The following is a 26,847-nucleotide window of genomic DNA, read 5'->3' on the forward strand; positions in this document are numbered from 1 at the left end:
ATGTGTGTCACATCTTTCTGGCTTGATCGGCATGTTTCAGTGAAGTGCTGAAACCGTCAAACTGGATCGATTCCTGTACATCCATCAGAATAATATTAACTAACCCAGTATATACTATCATCCCTGAGGGAATAAACATACCATAATTATACAGTGTGGTGTGTTGTGGACAACTGTGCATATGGTTGAGTAACCTTGAGTGTTCGAGTGATAGAAATATACGTGCTGCGCCTTGCTCTACTCAGTGCAGACAGTGATTGCTCTGAGAGCTTTTCCACTGGAGCCCTTTTGTTTTGATTTGCTTTCATGAGTAAACCTACATGTCTAGATGATTACCAGGCACTGTAGACACCCAGGCCCCAGGAGAAGAATGCAAACATGAAAATACTGTATCAAGGGCTGAGATAAACCGTAGGTCAGAGTCTACCGGCTGAGGAGATATAATTGTATTCCGTTTTTTTTTAATTGTAGCTTTCTGTCTGAATGAATAGATTTAGTTAGGTTCCCTCCCTCTATGTTCACTTGTTTGCTTTATGTACATATACAGGTCACTCAAGATGATTGACTACTAGTATTATGACTTGAATGTATCAAATGACAATGTGACAATGTAAAAGGGGACGCTCATTGTGATCAATGCACATATCAACTGAATCTGCAGTCCCTCCTTATGAATTAAATGTGGATTAGCGGGCAGCTGTTTCTGTGCACCACCAAACTGCACACACTTATATTTACAGAACGAATAATAGGCTAATGTTTCACGACCAATGCATGTGTACGTAAAACACTACTGTATAAGCACGTTTGTCAATGTTGCTTTCACAATTTATCCACTGGACCCAAGTAGCCACACAGACAAAAATCAAAAATAAATGTTTCAGGTTCATATAACACAAAGGTGCCCAATGTGGTTTTGTGTCAGTGAAATTCTTAGCTACGCCCCTGATTGGAGCTGGCAGCTTTGCTTCACGTGTAGAACTAATGAAAAGCACATTCTACTCTACTGTATCAAGGGTTAGACATTTTTTCGTTCTATTTATTTTTGCCCTGAGGCGTGAAACCACTTTCGTCAATGCATTTCGAGGGACGACGGAGGGGTGTTAGGCCCATCTTTTTTTTTCTTTTTCTCCTCAGTCAGTGAATAACTCAGTTTCTCGGCATCGTTCTGAGTTCCGATCGAGGGTTCCTCTAGTCCAGTGCTTCTCAAATGGTGGGGCGCGCCCCCCTGGGGGGGCGCCGTGAGTTGTCAGGGGGGGCGCGGGCTGCCTTGATTTCCAACTGACAAAAAAAAAAAGTTTTTTTTTTTATTTATTTTTTTTTAGTGCTAGCAAGCGCTGTGTGTGCTTGTGTATGGTCATATCCTCGCGAAAGGCCGCGATTTGCAGTAAATAAATGTCCAAGTGTCTCTGTAGGTTATTTAAAAAGAAATCAAGCAAGTAGACTAATAATAACGTTAATGAATTATTGGTTATCGCATGACAGAAGGCCTATTGGCCTATAATAATAAAAAAAACACCACCTTAACTATGTTTACAGTTTAAAAATGTTTTGAATGAAATGCAAACCTCAGTGAATCATTTGCTCTTGTTTCTCTGTCATGAGATTCACACAGACTGAGCAGTCTTGTTTAAATTTTACAAATTGAGCTAATAAACTGAACTTTGAATGTTTTTGCTGCAGAAGTTATCTCAGCTAATTTTTGTTATCTAATTTGATAATAAGGTGATTGTATGCAGAATGCTCGTGCCAGAAACTCATACAGTGGTTTTGTACAGATAAATAAATAAATATTGGCAGGTTCTCAATAGTATTTCAATTTAGGGGGGGCGCGAAAAAATTTCTGTCCCCTAGGGGGGGCATGACAGAAAATAATTGAGAAGCACTGCTCTAGTCTGTAACTGCAGTTTTGGTCCACACAATCCGCCTTGCACAGAGCGAGAGAGAGAGAGAGAGAGAGAGAGAGAGAGAGAGAGAGAGAGAGAGAGAGAGAGAGAGAGAGAGAGAGAGAGAGAGAGAGAGAGAGAGAGAGAGAGAGAGAGAGAGAGAGAGAGAGAGAGAGAGCGCTCCTCCTACTCCTCTAGCCACCACTCATCCCGAAAAGCCAACCTTTTAGTCGGTCTCCGTGGCGGAGCCCTCTCATCATTTTTTCCGCCTTTCGCACAATGGAAGAAGCCGACTCAAAGCAGCTGTGGTAGGTTCGTCCCCGGTACTTTCTCTTTCGTCCGTAAAAGCGTGTGTCTAATGTGGCTGTCATCTTGGCTAAATAACTTCTTCTTTCCTGGTGTTTTTTTTTAATTATTTTTTCCCAGACACGCTTTCAGAAATAGCCCGAACCTACGACCTGTAACTATACTGCTCTTTGAAGAAGGTCGTGTTTTCTGTGGATGGAGAATTTTGAGTCGGTGAGTTTGTCACGAGAGCTCCAAGCAGCGAAGATAAAGCTTCTGTTTCACGGAAGCTGCGTTTAGTTTTCAACCTACTCCTCACCAAATTGTAAGGCTTTGGCTAATTTTGCGTGGAGCCAATTTGTCATTTGGAATAGTCAAATGCAATAAATTCAAACGTGAGTTTAATCCGGACAATGCTAAACTACTTTCATGATTGGTTTTAAATGAAGAAAATTATTAAATAAAAATGCACCATCTGTTTTATAGCGGGGACTCAACAGGTTTGAGAGCTCTCTGTTGTATCTCTCGCTCAGGAAGACTGGGCTATTGCCTTGTAACCTCAATGTGCCTGTTCATAGAAAAGGTTCAAATAAATAAATAAATAAATAAGAAGAAATAGGCTGTTTTATGTTTCAATTGCTTCGCTTGCCTGACTTCAGTTTTTCAACTATGAGATGCTGTGAACTGTGCTCTACTACTGAGAAGGATGTTACTCAATAGAGATGGTTTGAGAAAGAAAGTATAGGCTATATATATATATATATATATATATATATATATATATATATATATATATATCATATGATATATAGATTATATATGTATGTGTGTGTATATTTTAGTTATGCTTTGTTAAGGTTTCTCCCCTATAAGTGTGACCTAAAATTCTATTTCCCTTAAAGATAATTTGCTTTGCTTTCTCAGCCCTAACCCTCTCCCTCTCCATTAGATCTGTTTCTGTAACATCACTTTCCCCACATGTGTGAAACGTTCTCTTACCTTAAACTCTCATTCTCTTCTCATTGATTCATTGCCCTCACTCTCATCATCCTTGATCTTTCCATCCTTACAAACTCCCTTGCTTTCGTCCCTGTCTTTAGATGGTGATTGAGCTGAAACCAAACTGGTTGTGAAGCTGCTGGACTCATTCTTCCCTTAGCCCCTAGTCTGGACGCAGCATGGCGGCGGGTGTAGCTGCATGGCTTCCCTTCGCCCGGGCAGCGGCCATCGGCTGGATGCCCGTGGCCAATCTGCCCATGCCAGTGGCGCCCGCTGAGAGGAACAAGCAGCAGGACGGCCTCATCATTCTTAATGTCAGTGGACGGCGCTTCCAGACCTGGAGGAACACGCTGGACCGCTATCCAGACACCCTGCTGGGGAGCTCGGAGAAGGAGTTCTTCTACAACGACGAGACTAAAGAGTACTTTTTCGACCGGGACCCCGACGTGTTCCGCAACGTGCTCAACTTCTACCGCACGGGCAAGCTCCACTTCCCGCGCTACGAGTGCATCCTGTCCTACGAGGAGGAGCTGGCCTTCTTCGGCATCATCCCTGAGATCATCGGCGACTGCTGCTACGAAGAGTACAAGGACCGCAAGAGGGAGAATGCAGAGCGTCTGCTGGACGACCAGGAGGACAACAAGGACGCCAAGCTGCCCAACATGACCTGCAGGGAGACCATGTGGCGGGCCTTCGAGAACCCTCACACCTCCACCATGGCCCTGGTCTTCTACTACGTCACTGGCTTCTTCATCGCCATCTCCGTCCTCACCAACGTGGTGGAGACGGTGCCCTGCGGCTCCGTACCCAACCAGAAGGAGGTGCCGTGCGGCGAGCGCTACACCGTGGCTTTTTTCTGCATGGACACGGCCTGCGTCATGATCTTCACCGTGGAGTACCTGATGCGCTTGTTCGCCGCGCCCAGCCGCTACCGTTTCATGAGGTCGGTCATGAGCATCATTGACGTGGTGGCCATCTTGCCCTACTACATTGGCCTGGTGATGACCGACAACGAGGACGTGAGCGGAGCGTTCGTGACCCTGCGCGTTTTCCGCGTCTTCCGTATCTTTAAGTTCTCCCGTCACTCGCAGGGCCTGCGCATCCTGGGCTACACGCTGAAGAGCTGTGCCTCGGAGCTGGGCTTCCTGCTCTTCTCCCTCACCATGGCCATCATTATCTTTGCCACCGTCATGTTCTACGCCGAGAAGGGTTCCAGCTCCAGCAAGTTCACCAGCATCCCAGCCTCCTTCTGGTACACCATCGTTACTATGACAACACTCGGGTAAGAGCAAAGCGGACACCTCTTTTATCTGGTTGCGAGTGGTGTGTGTGATTGAGTGTGTGCGTGTGTGTGTGTGTGTGTGTGTGTGTGTGTGTGTGTGTGTGTGTGTGTGTGTGTGTGTGTGTGTGTGTGTGTGTGTGTGTGTGTGTGTGTGTGTGCAATGGCAAGTTAGCGTATGAGAGTGTGTGCATATGTATATATATGTGTGTGTATTTGCGGTTGGGTCTGTTCTGTGTGAGTAAATGTTTGATCATGACTTGACTTGAAACGCTTGCCTGATACCGTCGCCCAAACACCTACAAGTGTTTCAGAAGTAGATTTCACTCCTTTCCAAGATGTAGGCTACTTTACAAACTTTGCACACAATGATAAGAAATAATTTGCACTTTTCACTAGACTGTGTTTTCACCACTGAGTGCATTCTTCTGGTGGGAATAGCAGCTATCAAGTTGTTCTCTCTCAGTAATGGCTGTGCCATTGCGTGCCCTTTATTCATCACCGATAAGAGGGACAGAGATAGACAGACATAGGAGATTGTAGAGGAAAGCTGAAAGTGGAAAGCATCTTAGTGAAACAAAAACATTGGATGTGAAATAGAGAAATAGAGATAGACCATTATGTCCCTCTCCTTCTCTCCCTGTGGTTAGGAACAATGCTCTTTGAGTGCAGATTGAACTCAAACAGTGACTTTGCATTTTGAGAGCCCTTCCCCCCCCCCCGCCCCCCTCTTCCAGAGTTACAGTAGTTGCTGGCTTTGAAAATGAAGTGCCTCCTGCTTGGTGCAAAGGCTCAGAATACCCGAATATCAAAATGCTTTCCATTTTAAGAGGGGAGTGAGTGCTTCAGTTATTTGGGTTTAGGCAGAGCTAATAATCTTATTAAGGCACTATTTTAGAAGGTATGCTTGTTTTTCATTATTCACTCAATGCCTAATTAACCTGTTGCCCGAGGCTTCTTCTTTTTTTTTCATTTTCTCCTACAGACTGATAAATTGGCTTCGGATGAGTATAACAAGATGAACAAGAGGAGCATTTTGATCTGCCATCCAGTTTTTCTTCATTGTCATCATAGTATACTTATACAGGTCTTTTTATAGTGTGCAGTGTGTTTGTGTGTGTTGGGGGGGCACACGTACCCTGCATCCGCTCACAGAAACACACACTTCGGTGATGCAGCACTAATGTTAATGTGTTTCATGAGCAACCCCCTGTTGCAGATGTGTGAGTCAGACTGGGAAGCTGACAAATTGCTGCATCCTGCTAAATGTCAGAGTCATGGAGGCCGTAAATGGCTCTGAGCTCATTGCTGTGACACACTTGGCACCCCTTCATTGTGCCCCTGCCATTCACAACCTGCCCAAAAGATCGACTGTCGAGCAGATGTTGGATTCTGATGAGGTTGTTTGAGTCTGTAGACGAATGAATTGCCACAGAGTTGTTGAAAATAGCGTGGCACTCTCTGCTCTGTTGTCTGTTCATTTTGTGAACGGCAGCTGTCTTTTGCTGTCTGTGAGGTGCTAGCCAGTGGTCTCTCACACAGTACCTGTCTCTTCCCACTGGGGTGAGAACTGAAACACAAAACCGGTCTCCTGTTGCTTTTTTATAGTAGGATTGCAGATGAGGAGTGTGTGTGTGTGTGTGTGTGTGTGTGTGTGTGTGTGTGTGTGTGTGTGTGTGTGTGTGTGTGTGTGTGTGTGTGTGTGTGTGTGTGTGTGTGTGTGTGTGTGTGTGTGTGTGTGTGTTTAGAGGAAGGGGATTGTTGAGCTTGGCCTCATAAAGAAAGCAGGGGCCAGTGGGTGTCAGAGTGAATAATGATGTAAACCCACTGCATCTGCTGACTATTGTAAACCTGACTGACATTCCGGGACCTGCCTCTAGGTTAACGTCATAAAAACGCACACAACCTTAACTCCCCCCCCCCCCCCCCCAGTCCAAACACAGACAAGATTTAGCTTTTGTTTAAAAACGATTGTTTTTAGATGCTCCGCCACACACGAACACACGCACACACACACACACACACACACACACACACACACACACATTCTTTTCTCCACTAACCTGCATTGATATTTGTGTGGAAGAATTTTGACTGTCTGCTTTACGACAATTTATCCTCATCTGACTGAACGAGATGAAAGCCAGTTCCCACACAAGATGTTTTCCTTGACTTCTTGTCTTCCCGTCTAGGTGCCTCGGGGCGTAGTTTTGTGATGTTGAGAGTGTGTTCTGCTTTGTTCCCCTCGTGAAGATACTCATATCATCTGCACTCTCATGTTTAATTTACTGCTAACTTCTGAGCTCTAGTCCTTTTGTCTGCGCTGCACTGCGAGAAATGTTTGTTTGTGTTTTGATGTTTGGGGTGTTTTTTTTTTGTCTGTGTTTGTCAGTGTCTGCCACATACTGTACATACTGATTCCCCGCTGTGACTTTTTGAACAAAATTTAAAAAAAAAAATTATATATATACATATAGCCCTATACAGTACATACAATAAGAATAATTCATAATTTCACCTACATCACTGTGCATTGGAATACAAGGGGAATTGCTTCCTTATTGGAAATGGGATATGCTTTAACGATATCAGAAGGGAAGGGAAATGGAGTCTGACCAAGAGGAGAGGAAGGAAATCGGGATAAGAGAAATCAAGACAATCAGGCAACTGTTAATACATTTGACTTTTTAGTTCTATTAAAAGCAGGGGGCATGCTTCTGAACATTTCTGAAATCCTCCAAAGCGAACCCTACAAGAGTGTTGGGCTGTTCCTCGTAACCTACTGGAAAAAAAAGAAGAAGATTCAACCCAGTGTGCATGTTAGGGAGCCATCAACTAATTCGGTCATCCTCAGAACCCTTTGCTTACTCTATAGCAGGTCTAAACAGCTTAGCTCAAATCCTGCAAATGAGGGGCAGCCATACAAGTAGGCAGGCAGGCACACAGTGTTGAGGTTTAAGCTAAATCAGAGTCACTTAGGCAATGGGACCTGTGCAGGATTTTGTTCCCTAGGTTGTTAAACAAATTGATTTGGACCATTTGAGTGATAACCCTAAGTGCATTTGTTATATTTGGTTGAACCCGTATAACAAACTGTTGTCACACTGTGGAGGAGGTAGAGGGTGTGTTTGTTTGTTTGTGTGTTAGAATGTGAGAGCAACACAGCAGCTGCTAAACCTCAGATTTTTCATTACTGGTCCATGTAGACACTTCCTTAGTTTTCTCTTTTTGCACACTGTGAAAGAAAGTAATGCAATAATGGCCCTGCTGCTATTGGGGTGCAGCAGTTAAGTTTGCAATGATGTCAAACAACACCTTTTTGTCTTTTGTTTATATTACGTATATTTATTGTGATCTCTTTTTAGATAGTTTTCTTTATTTACATTTAGCACCGGGTCAAAGTGCTTTACTGGCTTACATTTTAATTGTAGTATTATCACAGTTGATTGAAGGGCAGTAGCAAACATTTTCACGTCTTAAAATGCCTCATTGCTGATTACCAAGTTAAATTTTAATCTTTTGAAGTAGAAATTGTGACTTGAGTGTTGTATTTATCACCCAGTACTGGTCTGCTGCACTTCTGGTGGTGAGTCTCAAAGGTTCCATAATGAGGCTTTTGCGACTGATGAACGAAGCCAGGCTAGCACTTTAACAAGCCATTTTGACTAACCTAAATAACACTGTTGGCCTTGGGAGCTATTACACCGATCACTTTTGAACCACCATAGCCTGGTTCCATACCTCACAATAGCTGCCTGAATCTCAGCCATTCATTCATTGCAATTTGAATGGCTGCCGAGCGACAGTACATTCATGAAAAACATCGACGGGAAAATATAGATTGACAAACTTGGATTTAATACAAATGATGCTACAACTGCTATGTTTAAGTACATGTTCATGTACATATGATTTATGCAAACCAAGATACATTGATAACAGCACATACAATCAACACCTCTGTCAGACCACCAACAACGGCAAAAAACTGTCACAAAGTTGAGGCTTAAACTTGGGTAACTTCATAGTAATCCACCAATCAATTACATTCAGGAAACAACTCTTTGGTTACATTGGCAAAGGTCCCACACCCCCTATCAAATTGTTGTTCCCCCAGTCCTCATTTCATTTTCAAATATTTGGTTTGGAAAGTTCAAGTTGGCAGCAGTCAGATTGAGATGACCTTGACTAAATATTTGTATTTCATTATGGTAAACGTAACTCTTACACACTGTTGATTGAATGTGTCACTTTTTAAACATATACATTGGAAATGCTTTAGGAATGTTGATTCAAAGTAGCTCTTTCAACCTCAGCCACACAGCAACAGTTTTTACCTTTACTCCATTTTTTTTGATTTAGCAACTTTTGCTATCTATTTATTGGCCAAAATTGTGTAGTTGAAAAGCGTTTTCTTTTTGAAAACTAGATCTGCATAATATGCAAACTATAATGATGGTAAAATGGCAGTTTTCTGCACATTTCTAAACCAAGCTAGTGTTGTTGCTACCACCAATGCCTCTAATACACCCAAGATTGTCTTAGGCTACTTGTATTTGTACTCTTCACAATGACAACAAAAAGCCACATGGCGGTCAGTGTTTGATACAGTTAACAGTGTATTTTTTTTTGCAATATAATTGAACTGGTTCAAGTGCTTTCTTGAGATACATTATATTACACATAACAACTCATCAGTTCTCAATGCTATTGTCATATTTGCACACTCATTAGGCCGTAATGCATGCAAGTATTGATGAACACTAGGGTGTTAGGGTTAGTGTGTTGTAGTCATTAGCATAGCCATGTCCAATCATGATTAATATCCTTATCCACGACTGGCTTCTTTTGGGCACTGCTCCTCCAAAATCAATGCACTGCTCTCGGTCTTCCAGACAGCCACAGAAAACCTTTTACGTGCCCAGTTGTTAGCAGTGGCGCATTGGTTGGGGTATGTTTGCACTTTGAATGCATGTCCCTGCTTCTGCTCACTTTTATGCCCATAATTGTGTTTAGTGTGATCTTTTAAAGTATGCATGTGTTCCCAGCTACTTTCACTGCTCATTCTCACTAAGCTCTGATTTATAGGGCATTTATTTTGGAGCCAGCAGCTTGTGAAGAACGATGATCAATGCAGATGAGTGAATATTGATCTGGACAGTATAGTGAGAAATGTGGCAGCCATTGTTAGGGCGACTAATTAGAACTAGTGATGAGAGTATGACTGAAAGAAGGGCCCCTAAATTGGATGTCACTGACCCTTTATCTTGAATTTATGAGAGTGGTTTGGGACGTGATATGTCCATGGGGATTTAGCTGTAGGTCTGCTCGTGACCTTTCCTTTTTTGAGATCAGGATTAGTGGTGAGCTGAAGAATTATTTTGAATAATGACAGGAGATCATGAGTGCATGACACACACACACACACACACACACACACACACACACACACACACACTGCAGGAGCTTGGAGTGTGAATGATTTATGGCTCTGTGCCATGGCTACAATGAATGCACAACATAAGATATGTGAGGTGAGAGCATTCAGCTTTGTGGATATTTAAAAAAAGAAGTGTACTGAAATACATGTTGAAATGCAAACTAATTCCGATGTACAGTCAATGTGTCATTAACCAAATCATATCACGATGTACCTCTTCAATATCCTCCATTTGTTCATTAAATCATGGTTAATTTCTCATGCAAACTCAAGTTATTATCATGGGTTTATTTACTCATGGGGCTGATATACGGAGATATTCCAGGGATCATTTACATTTACAGTCACAGCATTTGGCAGCTACTCTAGTCCACTACCCCCCACTATGCATAACTGTCATCATTTAGACAACACCATCGATTGGAGTTTTGGCAGACTTTTAGAAGCAATCAGATTATCCCAATTATAAATTGACCATAAGTGCTTGAGGCACTAAACACAAATACAGTAACTATGTGTGTTGGACGAACCACCTTAAACCCAAGAACATGCCAAGCCTTTTTTTCCATTGAAGTTATACTGCAAGGTGGAGATACTGTACACACACACACACACACACACACACAAAAACAAATATAATAATAATAATGTGTTAGAAACAAGTGCATCTCAGCCTTGACCTCCCAGGTGTTGCATTTCCTTAGAATTGTCTTTCCTCGCCCTCCCTCTCTTCTACCGCAGCCTCCCCTTCAGAGTAGAGAAACATTTGGAGACGCACACACACACACACACAAAAAAATATATAATAATACTGAATGTGAGAATTTGATAATTTAACAGATTACCTAAAAGTAAATTCATATTCCTGAGGAAATAGACAGGAACATTTGTGTATAATATATTTGTAATCTCTTACTGGCTGTAGATTGAAACCAGCGGGAGTGAGATTCTATTGAAAAGATTCGGTATCCTCTACAGTCACCTTTGGCCTCAAGGTTGTTTCTATACAACAATGACCTCCAATTGTACTCCCTGACATTGAAGTTATACTGCAAGGTGGAGATACTGTACACACACACACACACACACACAAAAAAATATAATAATAATAATGTGTTAGAAACAATTAGAATTGTCTTTCCTCGCCCTCCCTCTCTTCTACCGCAGCCTCCCCTTCAGAGTAGAGAAACATTTGGAGACGCTATGCACTGCCCTACTGCCTCTCTCTGCCAGCCCTCTGACCCCTTTTCTCCTCTCCATCACTGTTGACCAAAAAGCAACAGAAAAGAGGTTCCCAAAATAGAAAATGTCTGTCCATTTTCACCCTGCTCACCTCCCTCTCTCTTCCTTCTCTCTGTCCCGCCGTGTCATGGCTGTTAGTGATGGCAACATCGGTCAGTTAGTCTGCTCTTTGCTCCAGACTGAAACCTTGACAGTCTGGGTCACTTCTGGTGAATCCTACTGACTTGATTAAAAAAAAATGCCAAAATGTCTGCTATGTGGAGACCTTAAACAATACAATACAGTAATGTAGTCATGATATGTCTGTCAGGTTTAGCCGCACTTCCAGATGGGTAAACACTTGACTGAGGAATCTTAATGTAAGGATTTATCTGTGGATTGAGTGACTCCAACAGCGTCATTGTAAAGTTGCTGTGGGACCCTAGTAATAGCGCAGTATGGTACATTAACAGTCCTATGTTTGGAGACATAAGTGTCTTTTATAAGAGTTAGAAATTATTTTATTCTATGTATAGTGTTTTGTATTGTGTGTGTTGTATGTTCTTTAATGGACATTGGGTCTAATAAAAAAAAAGTGATGATGATAAAATATTTTACCACCTGTTTTATATTTACACATTGTATGTCATATACGTATGTCAGAGATCATAGTGGGATGGATCTAAGAATAGCACCATTTTCTTCTTCCATCCTATTTTTATTTACTGGTCTTATGTATGTATCATTATAAACTAGCAGCGCTGCATGGCTGTAGACTTCAATCTTGTTTATCATTAACTACCCCTAAGCCTTTTTCTACCTTTTTTCCCCTTGTTTTCTTCTGAACCGATGTGTAACCCGAGGCTGCGTATGTGCATGTTTGTGTGCATGCCTACGTTGGAGTTATATGCACATGTTGACTTGTGTGTTTGTGTCCCCGCTGTTGAGGCATATGGTAAATGTTTGATATGTTATGGCATGTAACCCAGTGTACCTTGCTAAAGTAATAACGTGCCTCAACATTTAGTTTTGTGTGCACGGCTGCTGATTTTTTGATATTGAGGTTGTAATAAAGGCAGAAAATCACTAAAGTAATTTTCCAGTTCAGCGCTTTCTAGGTACACGGCAATAACTCACAGTGTTTCCATGTTTCTGCTCATACTTGTGAAACTACAAACTACCTCGATTACTGACTGTGACATTGTGTTCATTGACTGGTGGTCAGATGCACCAGAGCACAGGGGCAGATAACCTCAAATCTAAACTGTATGTGTAAGCACCTGCATTTCAATTTGAATTGGGTAGGTAAAAAATTTTTTTGTGGTTTGTTTGCCCTTGAAAAAGCTCATTTAGTAGCCCACACCAATTCATTCTTTGGGTATAATGAATGTCTGTACGGATTCATGGCCATTGATCCAATTGTCAGACTTAAGCAGTGGAGCTATGCTGCTTGAAATCCTCCTTTTCAATTTTTTGATGTGGTTTCAACATTTCAAGTTTATAATGATGAAATACAGATTTGTATTGTTTGGATTGATTTATCAGCAGTGTAGGAACAGCAGGCGTTTTACAAAGATGTTCTCCCAGGGGCACTTACCTTAACCTTATCTTTGGTTGCAAAAGCAGATGAAAAATGGTAAATAGTTTTGAGAATAAATAAGACCAGATTAAACAAGTCAAAAAGAAGGAATTTGCCTGATGATTGTGTTTTTTGAGTTTGCGGTCACACACAAGTCAACACTGCACCCCAGTCGCCTTCCAAAACCTGACACTGAAATGATTATTTTCAGCTCTGCTAGATGCCTGCTCAGCCCCCTCTGTTTTTGTTGTTGGTATGTATTTTATCCTCTTTTCATGCAGAGATCTGGACCGTTGCCCACTTTTTTTTCTGAAAAGAGCTATCGAGCACCAAGCCTTTCAAGCTTTTGCAAAAACCATTTACCTGGCCACCTGTCAGCCAAGGGGGGAGTTTGTTGTGGCCAATGTGACTGTGAAGGGTAATTGACAGGGAGGATCTTTCAGTGAGGTATACGCATAAGCTTTGTTTTCGCCAACCCTTTTTTCCCCCATCATTGACGTGCCCTGCATGCAAATGCTGCACTGTCATATAGGACACTGTGTCCCGGCTAACTTTCAACTAACTGGCCAAATGTGATTGGAGTGATGCTCAAGGTGTTGAAGCAAAAAAAAAAAAAAAAAAAAACTACAGCACTTCAAACGTGTGAATATTTCATTATAGAAGCTGTCTCTCCCTCTCCACTATCTCTCTCTCGCTGTCCGTCATAGCTGATTGCCTCCAGCTAGGGTCCTTCCAAGTCCACTACACGTGTGCCCACTCCTCCAATTCAATTACGGGTAGGCTTTCAGTTAGAAGCCCGGGATGAGTCTGTCATTATCCATTTCCAGGGTGTTTAGCAGCAGCCTGGAAAACGGATGGCTGCTGCCTCCCACTGAGCGGGACTGAATACACAGGTGAATGCAAAAACACCACACACCAAACCCTTAACCCCTCCTTATCATTTAATGCAACCATCAGAAGAGAACATTTTTACAGACAATCATGGTCTCTGAAAGATAAAGTCTAATGCTTTTGGAGATCACCTAACTTTTCATTTAGAGGCTTGATGATTGTATCAAAACTGTATCCATCAAAACGTTTGGTTTATGACTTCTCTCCCGATGGTGAAATTAGATTCCTATCAGCCTCATCCCTTTTTATAAATGCTAATGAGCAAGGAATTGTCTCAATGAAGGCACAAATGCACAAAAAAGTTAAACTAAGCCGAGGTAGTTTTGCTGCGCGTGCATCTCAGACCATGTCTCCCATGGGGAAGAGAAAATGCAAAACATTACATACATTACACACCAGAAAGTAATTACAGAAAAGAAAAAAAACATTAAAAATTATTGCGTTGCTGAATAGTGTTTCTATTTTCTTTTGATAAAAAAAAAAGATAAACGAGGAGCCCTTAACTGCCTGTATCTGCTTAAGTATTACAAACAGTGACTCCTCCCTGTCTGGATTTCACTGTAATGCGTGAACAACGGCTGATTTAAAGGGACGATTACACCCGTCACTCACTAATGCATTGTTGTAGACGTTGGAGTGTTGGAGGGGCCCTTGATTTAGTTGGCTGTGAGGAAACACCAGAACTTAAACAATTATGTACTTAGACAGTATTGTGTCCACTGGGCAGACACGCTCATTACTGAGTGGATAATGGGGGCTGAAGTGAATGTGAGTGATAGTTAGTCCATATATGTATGTAGGCCAAGTTATAGAAATAAATTGCCTCTCATTTCCCTGAAGAGAGCGTGATAAACGCTGCCTGAATGACTCTGATTAATCTTCCTGGACTCCTAGCCAAGTCTTTTGAACAGGTAGACGTCATTGTTCCATATTATTTTGTTGCGTGTGTTCTCACTCTTGCACCACAAAACTTCACACACTGACATACAGTCTTATTTCTCTCTGTAATTCATAAACTGTGTTCTCTGCTGATTACCCAGGGTGACAAAAGCAATTGTTCTGCTACACTAAATCTGTTTGGATTAATGCTTGTCTCTGGAGCTGCTCCCTCTGCTATAGTGTGTGTGTGTGTGTGTGTGTGTGTGTGTGTGTGTGTGTGTGTGTGTGTGTGTGTGTGTGTGTGCCTGTGCGTGTGTGTATGGGTCACCCCCCTCCTCTCCACTATGACAGGCTTCTCTTAGGATGATCTTCCTGGATGTCTTGTCCAGACATTTGATTTGATGCAGATTATCAAAATAGATGCTTCTCTCTTAGTGGGTTAACATTAATATTCTAGTGGAATTCTACTATGTAGTGTCATTCCTGTGGCAGAGCATGGACTAAGCACGTGTCCTTCAAAAAGCTAAGAAAGACTTGTTTTCTTTTTTTTTGGATCCAGATGTCTTTGGGGGATTACCAATGCTTTGGGATTAACCCTGCCTAGTGCCATATGATGGCGCCAAGCACTGGCACGAGCATAAAAGTCATGGACTAACACCATTAATAGATTTCAGTAAGCCCTTTTTTCCCTTCAAAGGTTGACTCCCGGCAATATTAATTCAATTTCCAATCCCCTCTCTCGTGAAGAACCCTTCTTCTACCTCTGTTCTCAATGAGGACCGAGGCCATGGTCCACTGCTGCTCAACAAGAAGTCTCCTCAAAGGATTTTCACAGGCCTCATTTCACAGGACACAATCTGCATTATGTTTTAATCTCTTTAGCATTGACTTAACGCCCACATCAATGACCTGCTCAAAAAGAGCTTAAAAAGACCCATCCAGTTTTTTGAGCTGATATGCAAAACAGATTAAGAAGGATTTCTCAAGGCAAGGGAATTGTTGGAGGTATCAGCTCACTGTGGGTAGTTAATCATTCCAAATGCACAATAAGGAAACCACTTTAGCTGTTAAGGGGGAGACGGCCCGTAACCTTGGTATCGTACATGCAAACGATATGCTTCAATCTTACACGTGGTAGAGCCGCGAGCAGCGCTAGCTAATGGATTTTTGTTTCTCAGCAGAGAGAGGACATAACCTCAACGTCCAGACGCAGGGTGTAATATAAAATAAGTCTGTCCTGGAAATGCGATGCCGTTATGTGTACACACAATGGGGTTGGTAACATTCAGTTTCTGCTCAAAGGTAATTGGTATTTACTGGCTGCACAGTTGTCCAAAGCTACAGGGAGGGTTGGAACCAAATGAATCAGCCGATGTTTCTTTGAGAATCTAACCTATGTAGAAACTCGTACCCTGATTTTTATCTTTTTTTTTTCAAATCCTCATATCTTTCTTAAACATTGTTCCTCATTTTGCCTCATAAATCATTTCATTGCATGTGTCATTTTTTTATAGATAATTGTCGTGAAATAAAATTTTGCAAGGAACGCTCAAAATCTCAATGGGGTGTGGAATCTAAAGTGTGATCTCACTCGCACGGTCATCTCTTTTATCTCTTTCCCCTTCCCTGTTTCTCTCTTCCCTGCATCTTACTTTATCCTAAATTAAATTCTTATAGATTATAGACTTTATCATATTTTTGCAAGTGGAACATTTCCTTACCAAATTGTGAATTATAATGCCCTACAGTCCACAAGAAGCCAGACAAAAATAAACACATAGCACCTAAATTGTGTGCACAGGCACAAAATCCACCTAAACCAGTCTGTTACAATTAATTTATCAGCGGACAATAGCCTTAGGAATGTTTACATACACAGGAGGAATCACATCTCCCCAGTAAAAAATATCCACTGTTTATTATTTATTCTAAAAAGCGAAGGATGAAATGGAGAGGAATGAAGCATGGCGACATTAAATCCCATTGGTCTGATCTTGGCTCCGATGATATATAAACACAACATAATTTTACTGGCAGAAGGGTTGGATGACTGGAAACACAGTCACTACCAGAGTCTGTACTTCCATACAGCCTGTTAGAATGAGAATTAACGCATAATTAACTGTCTTCTTAAGGGACTAGCTGCTTAGATCACACAGTAGGGAAAGGCAGTATCTAATGTGTGGTGACTGAAAATCTCCCTCAGTTGCAGTAAACAGTATCACAGGAAGATGTTATAATAGTTCCACTGGATTGGGAATCTTTACAAAAAAAAAATTAATGGAGCCGAGGTGGTCGTATCTGTACTGCCACAATGATGGCCGAACTTCACTTGCCGGAAATCCTCAAGGGACAGCTAAGACTAACGTGGGTCAGGTGACCAATGGAAACGGTCAAACTACTACTGGCATTATTCCTTTCGGTCAAAGGGTTATTGTTTAAAGGATTGATCATTTTCATGTATTGTTTTCTTATAACAGATACCAGCAGACTATTTTCCCTTAAAACTGTATCTCAGTGTAGCCTGGTCCTACCAGACCATCGTACCTCATTTCATTTGTACAGAAGGTCTGAAATCGCTCTATCGACAAACGTTAATTCACTTGAAGACGGGTGTCTATTGAAGTTTAAAACTATTGGATCTGCCCAGAGCCGGCCCAAGCCTTCAGGGGGCCCTAAGCGAAATATGATTAGGGGGCTCCTCTCCAATGGTAGTGCTGCTGAAACTATAGATCTTTGTTAAATATCATTCACACACCCAGTGTTTTCCGCTAGTGCCTCCACTGTGCGGCTGTGCGAAAATATTTGACAGGCGAGATTCAGACCCTCCTAGGGGGGTCCGGGGGTATGCCCCCCCGGGAGATTTTTTTAACCTTTTTAAAGTGAAATGCATGAATCTGGTGCACTTTGAGAGGAAAATTAAGAGGCTAAATCTGAGAAATTGTGTGAACAAATAATTTGGAGACACTGGGTCAGATGAATTAGAAGCTATTGAAGAAGGACACATGGATTTTCCATAAAAATATTAATATAGTAAGGCGTCCCCCTCCCGAGCCGGGCCCGGCAGCAGACCCGGGTTCGATTCCCATCCGCGGTCGTCCTCTGCATGTCACTCCCCTCTCTGCCCCATTTCACCTCTGTCTCTCTGCACTATCAATAAAGCATAAAAATGCCCAAAAAATATATATAGGGGAAGGTGGGGTGATTTGTGCATTTTGGAAGTTGCAAAACCCCTTGTTTCTAGAAAACCGTGGAAGAAATTGGAAATGTGACCACATATTTAAGAAGAGCCATCCATTTGACTCATCCTGTAAAGAAGGGAGACACAAGGAATAAGATATAAGCACATTTAAGCTCAAAAAACTGTGTTTTGCCTTTCAAAGTAAAATTTCCATGATCAAGGTTTTTTGATTATTGTGTCTGAACAATTATAGACACGTTTGAAAACATTTGACACATGTTTTAGTGCTTTGGTATGCTACACTTTGAGTCTATATAGTTAGCACAATGTCAACCCTAAATTGCTGCATCATGCCTATTATCCAAAATTCTGGGGATGGGGTGATTTGTGCACAAGGGCCTGGGTGAGTTATAAGTAAGTAAGTAAGTAAAATGTATTTATAAAAGCACATTTATGACAGTTTGCACTGTCCAAAGTGCTGTACATAGTGCATTCAGTAGGTAAACAATGAAGGTAAAATAACAATAACCAAAATAAAAGACGTAAAGCCCATACATCCACATAAACACAGATAGTAGTGCAGAGGTAAGTAAGTAGTGCAGAGGTTAATGGGGAGGAAACACCAGGGTGTACATATGGGTTTTGAGCCTTGATTTAAAGGCAGAAATGTAGGGGGAATCACATTTGTCAGGTGGCAGTTGGTTCCACAAGCACGGAGCAACTAGTGCAAAGTACATTTCTGAGAGTTGTGCCAGTGGCATGGCTGTATACGCTGGTCACCAAAAGAAAGTGATTGTCTACAGTAGCTCAGAAGAGAGTGACATCTCAATTCCACTTAACGACACCACTGATGAGAGTTCAGATGGCCAGAAAGATGATGATGGTGACTTTGGGGTGATTTGTGCGACAAGACAACTTTTTTTCCGAAAGCTATATTTCTTAAACAGTTTATTCCAGATCCAAAGTTTTTATTGCCAGGGATGCACAACACCCTGAAATATATGTACATATTTGAGTTGGAGACATAACTGTCAAGGCCTCACTTTAAAATCACTTTGAGTAAAAAGTTGCACAAATCACCCCACCTTCCCCTATATATATTAATATAAAATAAAATATTATGGAGGGTCCTCTGGGTTGGGCTTGGAGCTCTTTTTTCTTTTACGGGACATATTTCTCTGTAATATAGTGAATGCATTTAAATGCAGTGTGAGGAACTAAGCAGAAGAACTCTGTTGTCCAGCTACTGTATCTTTTTTTCCACAGACAAGGCTGAAATAGGCTATAGACTATACACAGTGCATGGGCAACTGAGGGCAGCCCCATTTCCAATTGTTTTTAGATGAACTCAATACACACTGTGCATGGATGTGAACGTGACATGATCAGATAATTTCGGATTTCCTCCCAGATGAACTGATTACATTTTTAGGCTATAAATTATCTAGACCAAAACATTTTATTCCTTTTTTTGTATGATAACTCACATTTGCACAATATGATGTTAATATCAAACACACACACTAAAAACATTTTTTATTTTTATTTTTTTTGGAGGGGGCAGTCGGGGGCCCTAAGCGGCCGCTTAGTTCGCTTATGCCTCGGGCTGGCTCTGGATCTGCCCAGTGCCACTCTGGATCTGCCAACCAATCGCATAACGTTTGGTCGTGACGTATGTCATGTGCCGGCTTCTGAGCCACTCCTTCTGTTCGCTGATTGGACTCGCAGAAATCTGTCTGGAGAGAACCCACTTATATACTGCATACCCAGACTGACTACTGAAGGGAAATTAAAATTGAGAGGAAGCATGTAGGCGGGCGATGCCAGGCTAATGTCAGAGTTGGCTCTCTAAAAGATTTCCCTGGCACATACTGCAATGTAAAAGAGAAATGTGTCCATTATAAACGATTTATCGATATCAGGGCAAAATCACAATTTGAAACAACGCGGTAAGCAAATCGCATATACTGTGCGATTGGGATCTACATTATGCAGCACTGCTGACCCAGGGTTAAACTTGTTGTGTCAAAGGTTCTACAAACAAAGTCATACCTTCCTCCTTAAGTGACAGTCGCCAATCAGAAGGAGCAAGGGGATATACTCCTGCCAACAACAGGCACGTGAAAACCAAGGAAAGTTTCTATGCTGCAGAAAAAATAATGGGTTTCAAAAACTCTCCAATCACTCTGATCTCTGGATAGGAGATATGCAATTCCCTCGCGCCCAGTCAAGTTGCCCTCCCATGACTATATGAGGAATGTAAGAGAAAAAATAGAGACAGGGTTGATATGTGGAGCAACAATTTGCGGGCAAATAGGACAGCTGAGGAGTACCTAAGTCTCACCGGTACACTTCATAAATGATGACTTTGAGTTGAAGAGCAAACTGCATATTTTCCTGCACATATTTCCCACATGGGAGAGAACATTGCCTGACTAAATCAATAGACCAGGCTTCAGTGATTTGGCCACAGGGCGCATCTTGTGATAGGTGAAGTATTTCTTTTTGTCAGTATCTCTCCCTCTGCTGAGACTTGACCTTAAAAAAGATGTATTGCAAATCAAATCGCAATCATAATATCTATCAGAAAAATGACAATGCCATATTTTACCCCAAATCGTTTATCCTTAATGGGAAAAAACAATGAAGTATTTCCATCTTCTCACATTGTCTTCATGCAGATTACAACGCTTCTTAGAGCTTGGCTGGATTTCGCAAACCAAAAAGTGCTGCGAAATTGCAGCAGGTGAATTATTAGCGCTATAACAGTTATTACCCGCTCAACCCTAGCAAGCCGTCCAACGTGGCTCATAGACATTAGATATGAGAGAAGTTTTGATAAGCCTACTATAAATTCAGAAATTAAAAACATAATGCAATTATAACTCCACTATCCCTTTACAGTTTACACAGCACTCCTCCTCTGTCTTCCTCTTTTGCAAGCTGAGTGAGTTGCATGCATGACTTAAACTGCAGGACCGTCCTGTGGGGATTTATCTATGCAATCCCAGTTCTTATCCACTCACATTAGCAGTGGGGCTAATCAGTGTTGGCCGGCGATGATAGCGGCAGCCTTAATGGGGTGGATATAGATCAGACTGCAGTGATGGATGTCTTGGTCAGGTGCTTTGTACCATAATGAATGCTCCCATGCCAGGTGGTGGATCAGGGGGGGCTAACAGGTGGCTCAAGTAGAGCAACAGCTTTCCAATAGTTCCTCTTGGCCGGGACAATTGTGGCCATATTACACACTTCAGTCTGGACCCTCTCCCATTTGTATCTCTGCGAGCTCCACTGTATTCACATGAGATTTTAATGAGTTGCATCTATGCATGAGCCGATTGTCAAGAGAGAAAGGAGCAATACGGAGGATGAGTGATGGGAGAGAAGAGGACGCAACACAACACAACACACTGCTCCAGAAGTGTGGAGTGACAGTGTTGCGCCGTATTGGCTGTATACCCTTGCTGTACCATAGGGGGAGGTGTGACTTTTAAACAGATGCAGATGAGCCCTGCACTGCTATAATTAGAAGAGGTTGGTTTGCAAATCACACATTTCAACTTCCACTCCTACGCTACCCGCTTGTCTCCTGCAGCACTTCCAAACAGCTAGAGCGGAGCGCAAAACCTCCCTTGATGACTTGTAAATGTTGGTTTTTTCACTGTTCATCGTAAGTAATTTTGACCGACGTGCCTTGTACTTTCACTAAGACACGAAAGCAGAGGATGCACACAGGGTGTTACGGAAAAAAAAGTTGCTTAGATGGGAGTAAAGTTTTTAGGGAAGAGAGCAGAGATAGAAAAGTGGTGTTTGTATTAGTGTGTGTGTGTGTGTGTGTGTGTGTGTGTGCGTGTGTGTGTGTGTGTTTCCTTAACAGCAGCTCTTAGTGTAATTTTGCCATGTACTCCAGTCTCCTGCCGAGAGGTCATTGGTGTGTGTTCTATTCAGAGGGCATGCTGGGAAACAGTAACAGATCATTTGAGCCAGGCCCCCTTTCAAAATAATTGTGTTTGGTTATATCTTATTTTGAATTCATAACCAGCCAGCCGAGTGAAATGGATAGTAAGTCCTCACTTTCTTTCACTGGTGTTTTTCTTGGACTGCAGACATTATAGTTCTGCTCTCAGGTCTTGTTGCTGTGACTTTCAGTTTTTTGTGGTCATGATTGCTTTTGACTCCTCCGGTCTCTTCAACAACTATTGGACGAATTGCCATGAATTTTTGGTGGAGACGTTAATGGCCCCTTTCGGGATGAAGTGCAATACCTTTTAAAGTCCCTTAACTTTTCCCTCCAAAACCATCATCAGGTCAAGATTTCACTCTGTCCAATACATTGGGTTATGGTGACCAAATACCTGCAAAACTATTGAAGACATTCCCAATACTCTCAGCTATACTTTGTACGTATTAAAAAATGTGAGCATGCTGAAATACTAAATGGTGAACATGTTGTACCTTTTTAATATAAGCATGTAGCATTGTCAGTGTGGAATGATTAGGCCTTTATGGGTTATCCTCTGCTTTGAATATTAAAATAGCTGAGATGCTCACAATGCACACTGATAAATTGGTCTGTACCTGCCTGTCAGGCTTGGTTCTGCTGTTTGTACATGACCCCCCTCCATAGAATGATTCAGAGAGAGGGAGAAGGAAAGAGACAAGAGACAGTCTCCATTGGAGACGGACGCAATTATGATTAGACCAAAGTCAGAGGATAGTGCAATTCATCAGGCCATTTATGAGAGGATGATCAGATAAATGCTTTAGTAAGTGGCGGCCAGTCACAGCATGGGCTGATTGATGGGATACATGCCATATAAGCCAATAAGTGATTGTGGCCCCTGCACTGCAGCATTACAAACAAAAGATGTAGCACAGTAAGGGGAGCCATCCTTTGGCCACAATAAATCTGTGTTTGTCTGTGAAGTAGTGTCCTATATCTGGACTGATTTATTTGTGTTTAGCATGGCGTTTTAGAAATTGTCTGGATCTGCTATAGGGATGTTTCGGCATTGCTCCATCGTGTGTGTGTGTGTGTTGCGTGCGTGCGTGTGTAGCTTTGCACCGCTCTTTACTTCCAAAGCCCAATCATTTTTGGGATTAACAAGTGATTGAATGGCTATATGGATGTAATCCTGATGATTTGATGTCATCATGATACGCTTTTTTTTCTACTGCCTTCACTCAATTGAATTTCAACACATTCAATTTACTGGGTTTTATTGAGGCTTTCGACACCTTCACCTCCTGGCAGGGAAAGCAAACATTGGGGGCAACAGTCATCTTCAGCCACCCACCTGAAAAAATGGACTGTAAATATGTTAGTTGCGGTAGTTTTACCTAGACATAAATGGAATTCAATGATAGCAGGCATAGTCAGTATTTCAGCGTTGACTTTGGGAAAAGGGATAAAAAGGCACAGATGTATTATTGCCTGCCAAAGCCTCTCACGGATTTGAACACCTATTGGCATATATCACACATGCAGGCTAAAAATAGAAACCATTCACGCTCCGAGCATCAGCCCCTCCCTCCTATTATCTCCCCTTTTACCAACACATCCCTCTCCTTCTGTCTCCTCCCCATCCCCTTTTAAATTCATCCGGCACATCTCACATAGCGCCGGGGCGGAAAATACATGGTTTATATATACTAACGCACGCTCACACACACACGCTTGTCGAAAAGCACACGTGAAGATTAGGTGTTATCGTCTTTTTTTCCTTTTCTTTCATGCGCCATCTTTTTAAACATGCCATCCGCTGCTCGTCTGTTTGGGTTTCCGTGGTAACCCAAGGATGTAAATGAGAATTGAGTACAGAGTTAGAACGCACACGGCCATTCAGAGCCGCTGCAGCAGACATTCCCACCTGAGAGGATCAGTGGTGGCGTTTAAAGATCCCTCTACGTCCATTTTTAGTGTATCCTAAAAAAAAAAAAAATTATTTTCTCTCTGAATTTCAATTTCTCTCTCTCTCTCTCTCTCTCTCTCTCTCTCTCTCTCTCTCTCTCTCTCTCTCTCACGTAATCACAGCTATGTGGGTTTAACTCCTGAGGCGGCCTTGTCATGTTTTTGTTTTTTGACAGTGTTGTCCCTTCTCTTCAGAGGCAAAAGATAGATGACTCAATCAAACAATATTTCATCCTGCACAGCGCATCTGATTAATACACGGTGACTCACTCTGTGTGCCCTCAGTCCACATCAGACACCTGTTGTGGCTTTAATTGAACGGTGTGACTGTTTGTCACGCTCAGATTGTCATCCACGTGGCATCTATGACGCCACCTTTTGTGAAACACAGACAGGAAGCAGCCATTCACTCAAATAGCTCTTTTCACATGGTTCATTTTGTCATCTTTTGGTCTGGGTTTTCGGTTGTGTGAATGCATGAGACAAATTGGCCTTCTACTCCTTGGATGATTACTTCTGAGCTGCCCATTTGTTTTCCCCGTATCTTTGTCCCGTGCCTCCTCTCCTCTGCGTCTTTATAAAAAAAAGTGTGTGTGTGTGTGTGTGTGTGTGTGTGTGTGTGTGTGTGTGTGTGTGTGTGTGTGTGTGTGTGTGTGTGTGTGTGTGTGTGTGTGTGTGAATGCCTCCCTACAGGCTCGTCTCTGCTGATGATTGCAACGGCCATTTCCCCTCTGGCTCTCCCCGGATGACAAATTCACACACCCGTTATCAGCCTCCTCTTTTCCACAAAATCAATAGCCTCGCCTCACTTTTCTTTGCATGTATGGGATGGTGTTGCTGCAGTCTCTCTTCAGTGCGTGCACAATGCGTCGGGGACACTCACAGGGAGCCACACATGCACAGAGAAACCTTAAAAGCTAGGGGGTGTGGGACTCAAGTGGCAATGACAATATAGGGGGGGACTAGTTTTGTTTTGCGAACGGGCATGTTGCTAACTAAGGTGGGCTGCTTTGTTTACTCATTTACATTGTCTAGGCTGTGTATTAACATCAGACTTTTTTCTGCGCACACACAGTACAGACAGATGGCAGATCATGAGAAAATATTCACAGATTTTTGACAAAAAATTATTTTGATAGCAAGCCTACTCCAGAATGACCACCTTTAATAGCTATCCAATGTCTGACCATAGTGACCGCTGAACTTAAACACTTGTCAGAGACACCTGTGAGTTTATATCTCATGTGTTCCATTATTTCGAAAGTGTAATGGAGGGAAATGAGAGCAGAGGGAGGGCAGGGTTTAATTATGTCGTGGAGAAGGCTAGATACGTGCATTAAAGATTCACAGGACGTTGACAGAGTGCCATTGTTGCTGAAGGCAGCAGACAGGCGCGGATATATTCACATAAAGAACAAATGGCAGCATGGAACATTCATCTATCATAGGCTCCGTTTCTGATTCTTACTGTACCGCCACCATCTATTATTCATCAGCGCAGAGGACGGCGAGCGACAGGCATGATGAGTGTACTGTCGGTTAAAGAAAGAGGGCGATTATGTACAATAATGCACACGTACACACTGGCACACACAAATGCCCTTAGAGCATGAGTACATATGAGCATATACAGCACATTTATGGACTTGTAGGCACAGTTTTGTTGTCTCACACAAACACACTCTGGATGTTAATTGCTTTATTTCTGCAGTGTAGTTTTTGAACAGGGCAAAGCCCCTGAAAGAAAAAAGACTTTATTGTTTGCCATTAAAAATGACTCTAATTGAACTCAAAGCCTTTACTGAAGTCAATCCCCTTTGACTTTCCACATCAGAGAAAAGGGCAATCATGTGTTTATGTTTCATGTGTGTGTCGTTTGTTGTGCCTCTGTGTTTCTTGCGTTAGAAAAAGCTGCCCCTTTCATCACTTCTAATAGTTATAGTCAACTCTCACAGCAGAAATATAATTCATTTCACACCAGCGACACTGAGGAAGACGAGGATAATGTGCCAGAGCCGACTTGCTTGGTGTGACCATTCGCCTCGCAACACGTAACCAAAGACGGTTAACTACTAATGTTTACTCATTTTCCAAATGGAAATAGAAACTCAAAGCCACACCAATCCCAGCAGTTGCCGTTGCGCAAAGCGATTAGCCTCCGCCTTGATAGTTTAGAAATGTGAAGAAAGAAAATAATAATTGACTCTAACTTGGAGTCATCATGGTGTGCTATTCACAGTATGTGAGGAGAGTTCAAAGTCAGGGGTGACAATTATGTTAGCGCGGTAGGTGGCTAGAGGGTGGAAAGATTGAGCACAAGAGCTCTCAAACCCCCCCTCACCCAGTGCTGCTACTACCACTGCTGCACTCCACATTACTTCCTTATTTTCTTATGCATGCAGCAATGCACCTCAATTGTTTCTTCTCTTTCTCTTTGACTTAAACAAATGTCCCCTCGAATCACCTCTGTTCAATCCACCAGTGTGTTTTCCGCAGTCTGCTCTCAGAGCCCATTCAGTTAATGCATCCCTCTTCTGCTCTACACCTTCTCTTTCCCTCCTTCCTGCCATCACTCTTCTTTTCAAAAGGGCATCCGTGTTATTTACCAAAAAATGTAATACAGGTCTAAGGAGACTTGGACAGGAAGGAGGGTGTGTAAGAAAAGACAAGCGGGAGAAAGATGAAAGGGGGTGGACAGGGTTAGACAAGACTGTATAATGACCCAGAGACAGGTTGTGTAATCAAAGCTGTCTGTCTCTTACCTTCGCCAGTGCTCCAGGTAGCTGGCTGGGTCACGAGAACAGCTTTTGATTGGTACAGGGTTGTCACGGCAGCGTCATTTGGAAAAGGCAGCACAGAGGGAAGAGTGACTGCAGGCAAGCCGCTGACAGAATCTTTCAGATTGAAGTGGGTTGACTTTCACCCCCTTGACCCCTTTTCCATGAGCCCCCGTCCCAGTGAAGCGGTCGGGAGGGGGACCACAGCTATTTTTGGAACCGGTCGTCACCGTTGAAAAGACACAATAAGTGAGATGATAAGTCGTAAAGGAAGGACGACGGAGCCGGTTTCAGAAAATAGCAGTGACGAAATTGGGCAGCCGCTACGAATTTGTCACGTCTCGTATTTGAAGATAATTTCCCACGTCAGGAAATTAAAAATATTTTCAACCGTACCGAAATCCTTTTTAAGTGCTGTGTTTTAACAAGCTGGCCCTGAATACGTGTGTGTATTCGACTCAGTGAATCACTCATCAGCTCTGTTGCCGTGTATTACTCATAAGTAGCAGACAGCTA

The 26,847-nt window shown here is 42.3% G+C and overlaps 1 protein-coding gene across 1 annotated transcript in view; it reads left to right on the forward strand.

Moving 5' to 3' along the window:
* Positions 1-3,349: 3,349 nt before the first annotated feature.
* Positions 3,350-26,847, forward strand: part of LOC307253751 (A-type voltage-gated potassium channel KCND3-like) — a gene marked incomplete at both ends in the record, with an annotated part of 97,797 nt that continues 74,299 nt past the window's right edge. Inside the window, one exon of the mRNA XM_080031908.1 lies at positions 3,350-4,452. Within this exon, the coding sequence (XP_079888034.1) occupies positions 3,350-4,452 (1,103 nt within the window). The remainder of the gene's footprint in view (positions 4,453-26,847) is intronic.

Source organism: Ammodytes marinus (genome assembly GCF_949987685.1).
Source record: "Ammodytes marinus genome assembly, chromosome: 7".
Taxonomy (NCBI): Eukaryota; Metazoa; Chordata; class Actinopteri; order Uranoscopiformes; family Ammodytidae; genus Ammodytes; species Ammodytes marinus.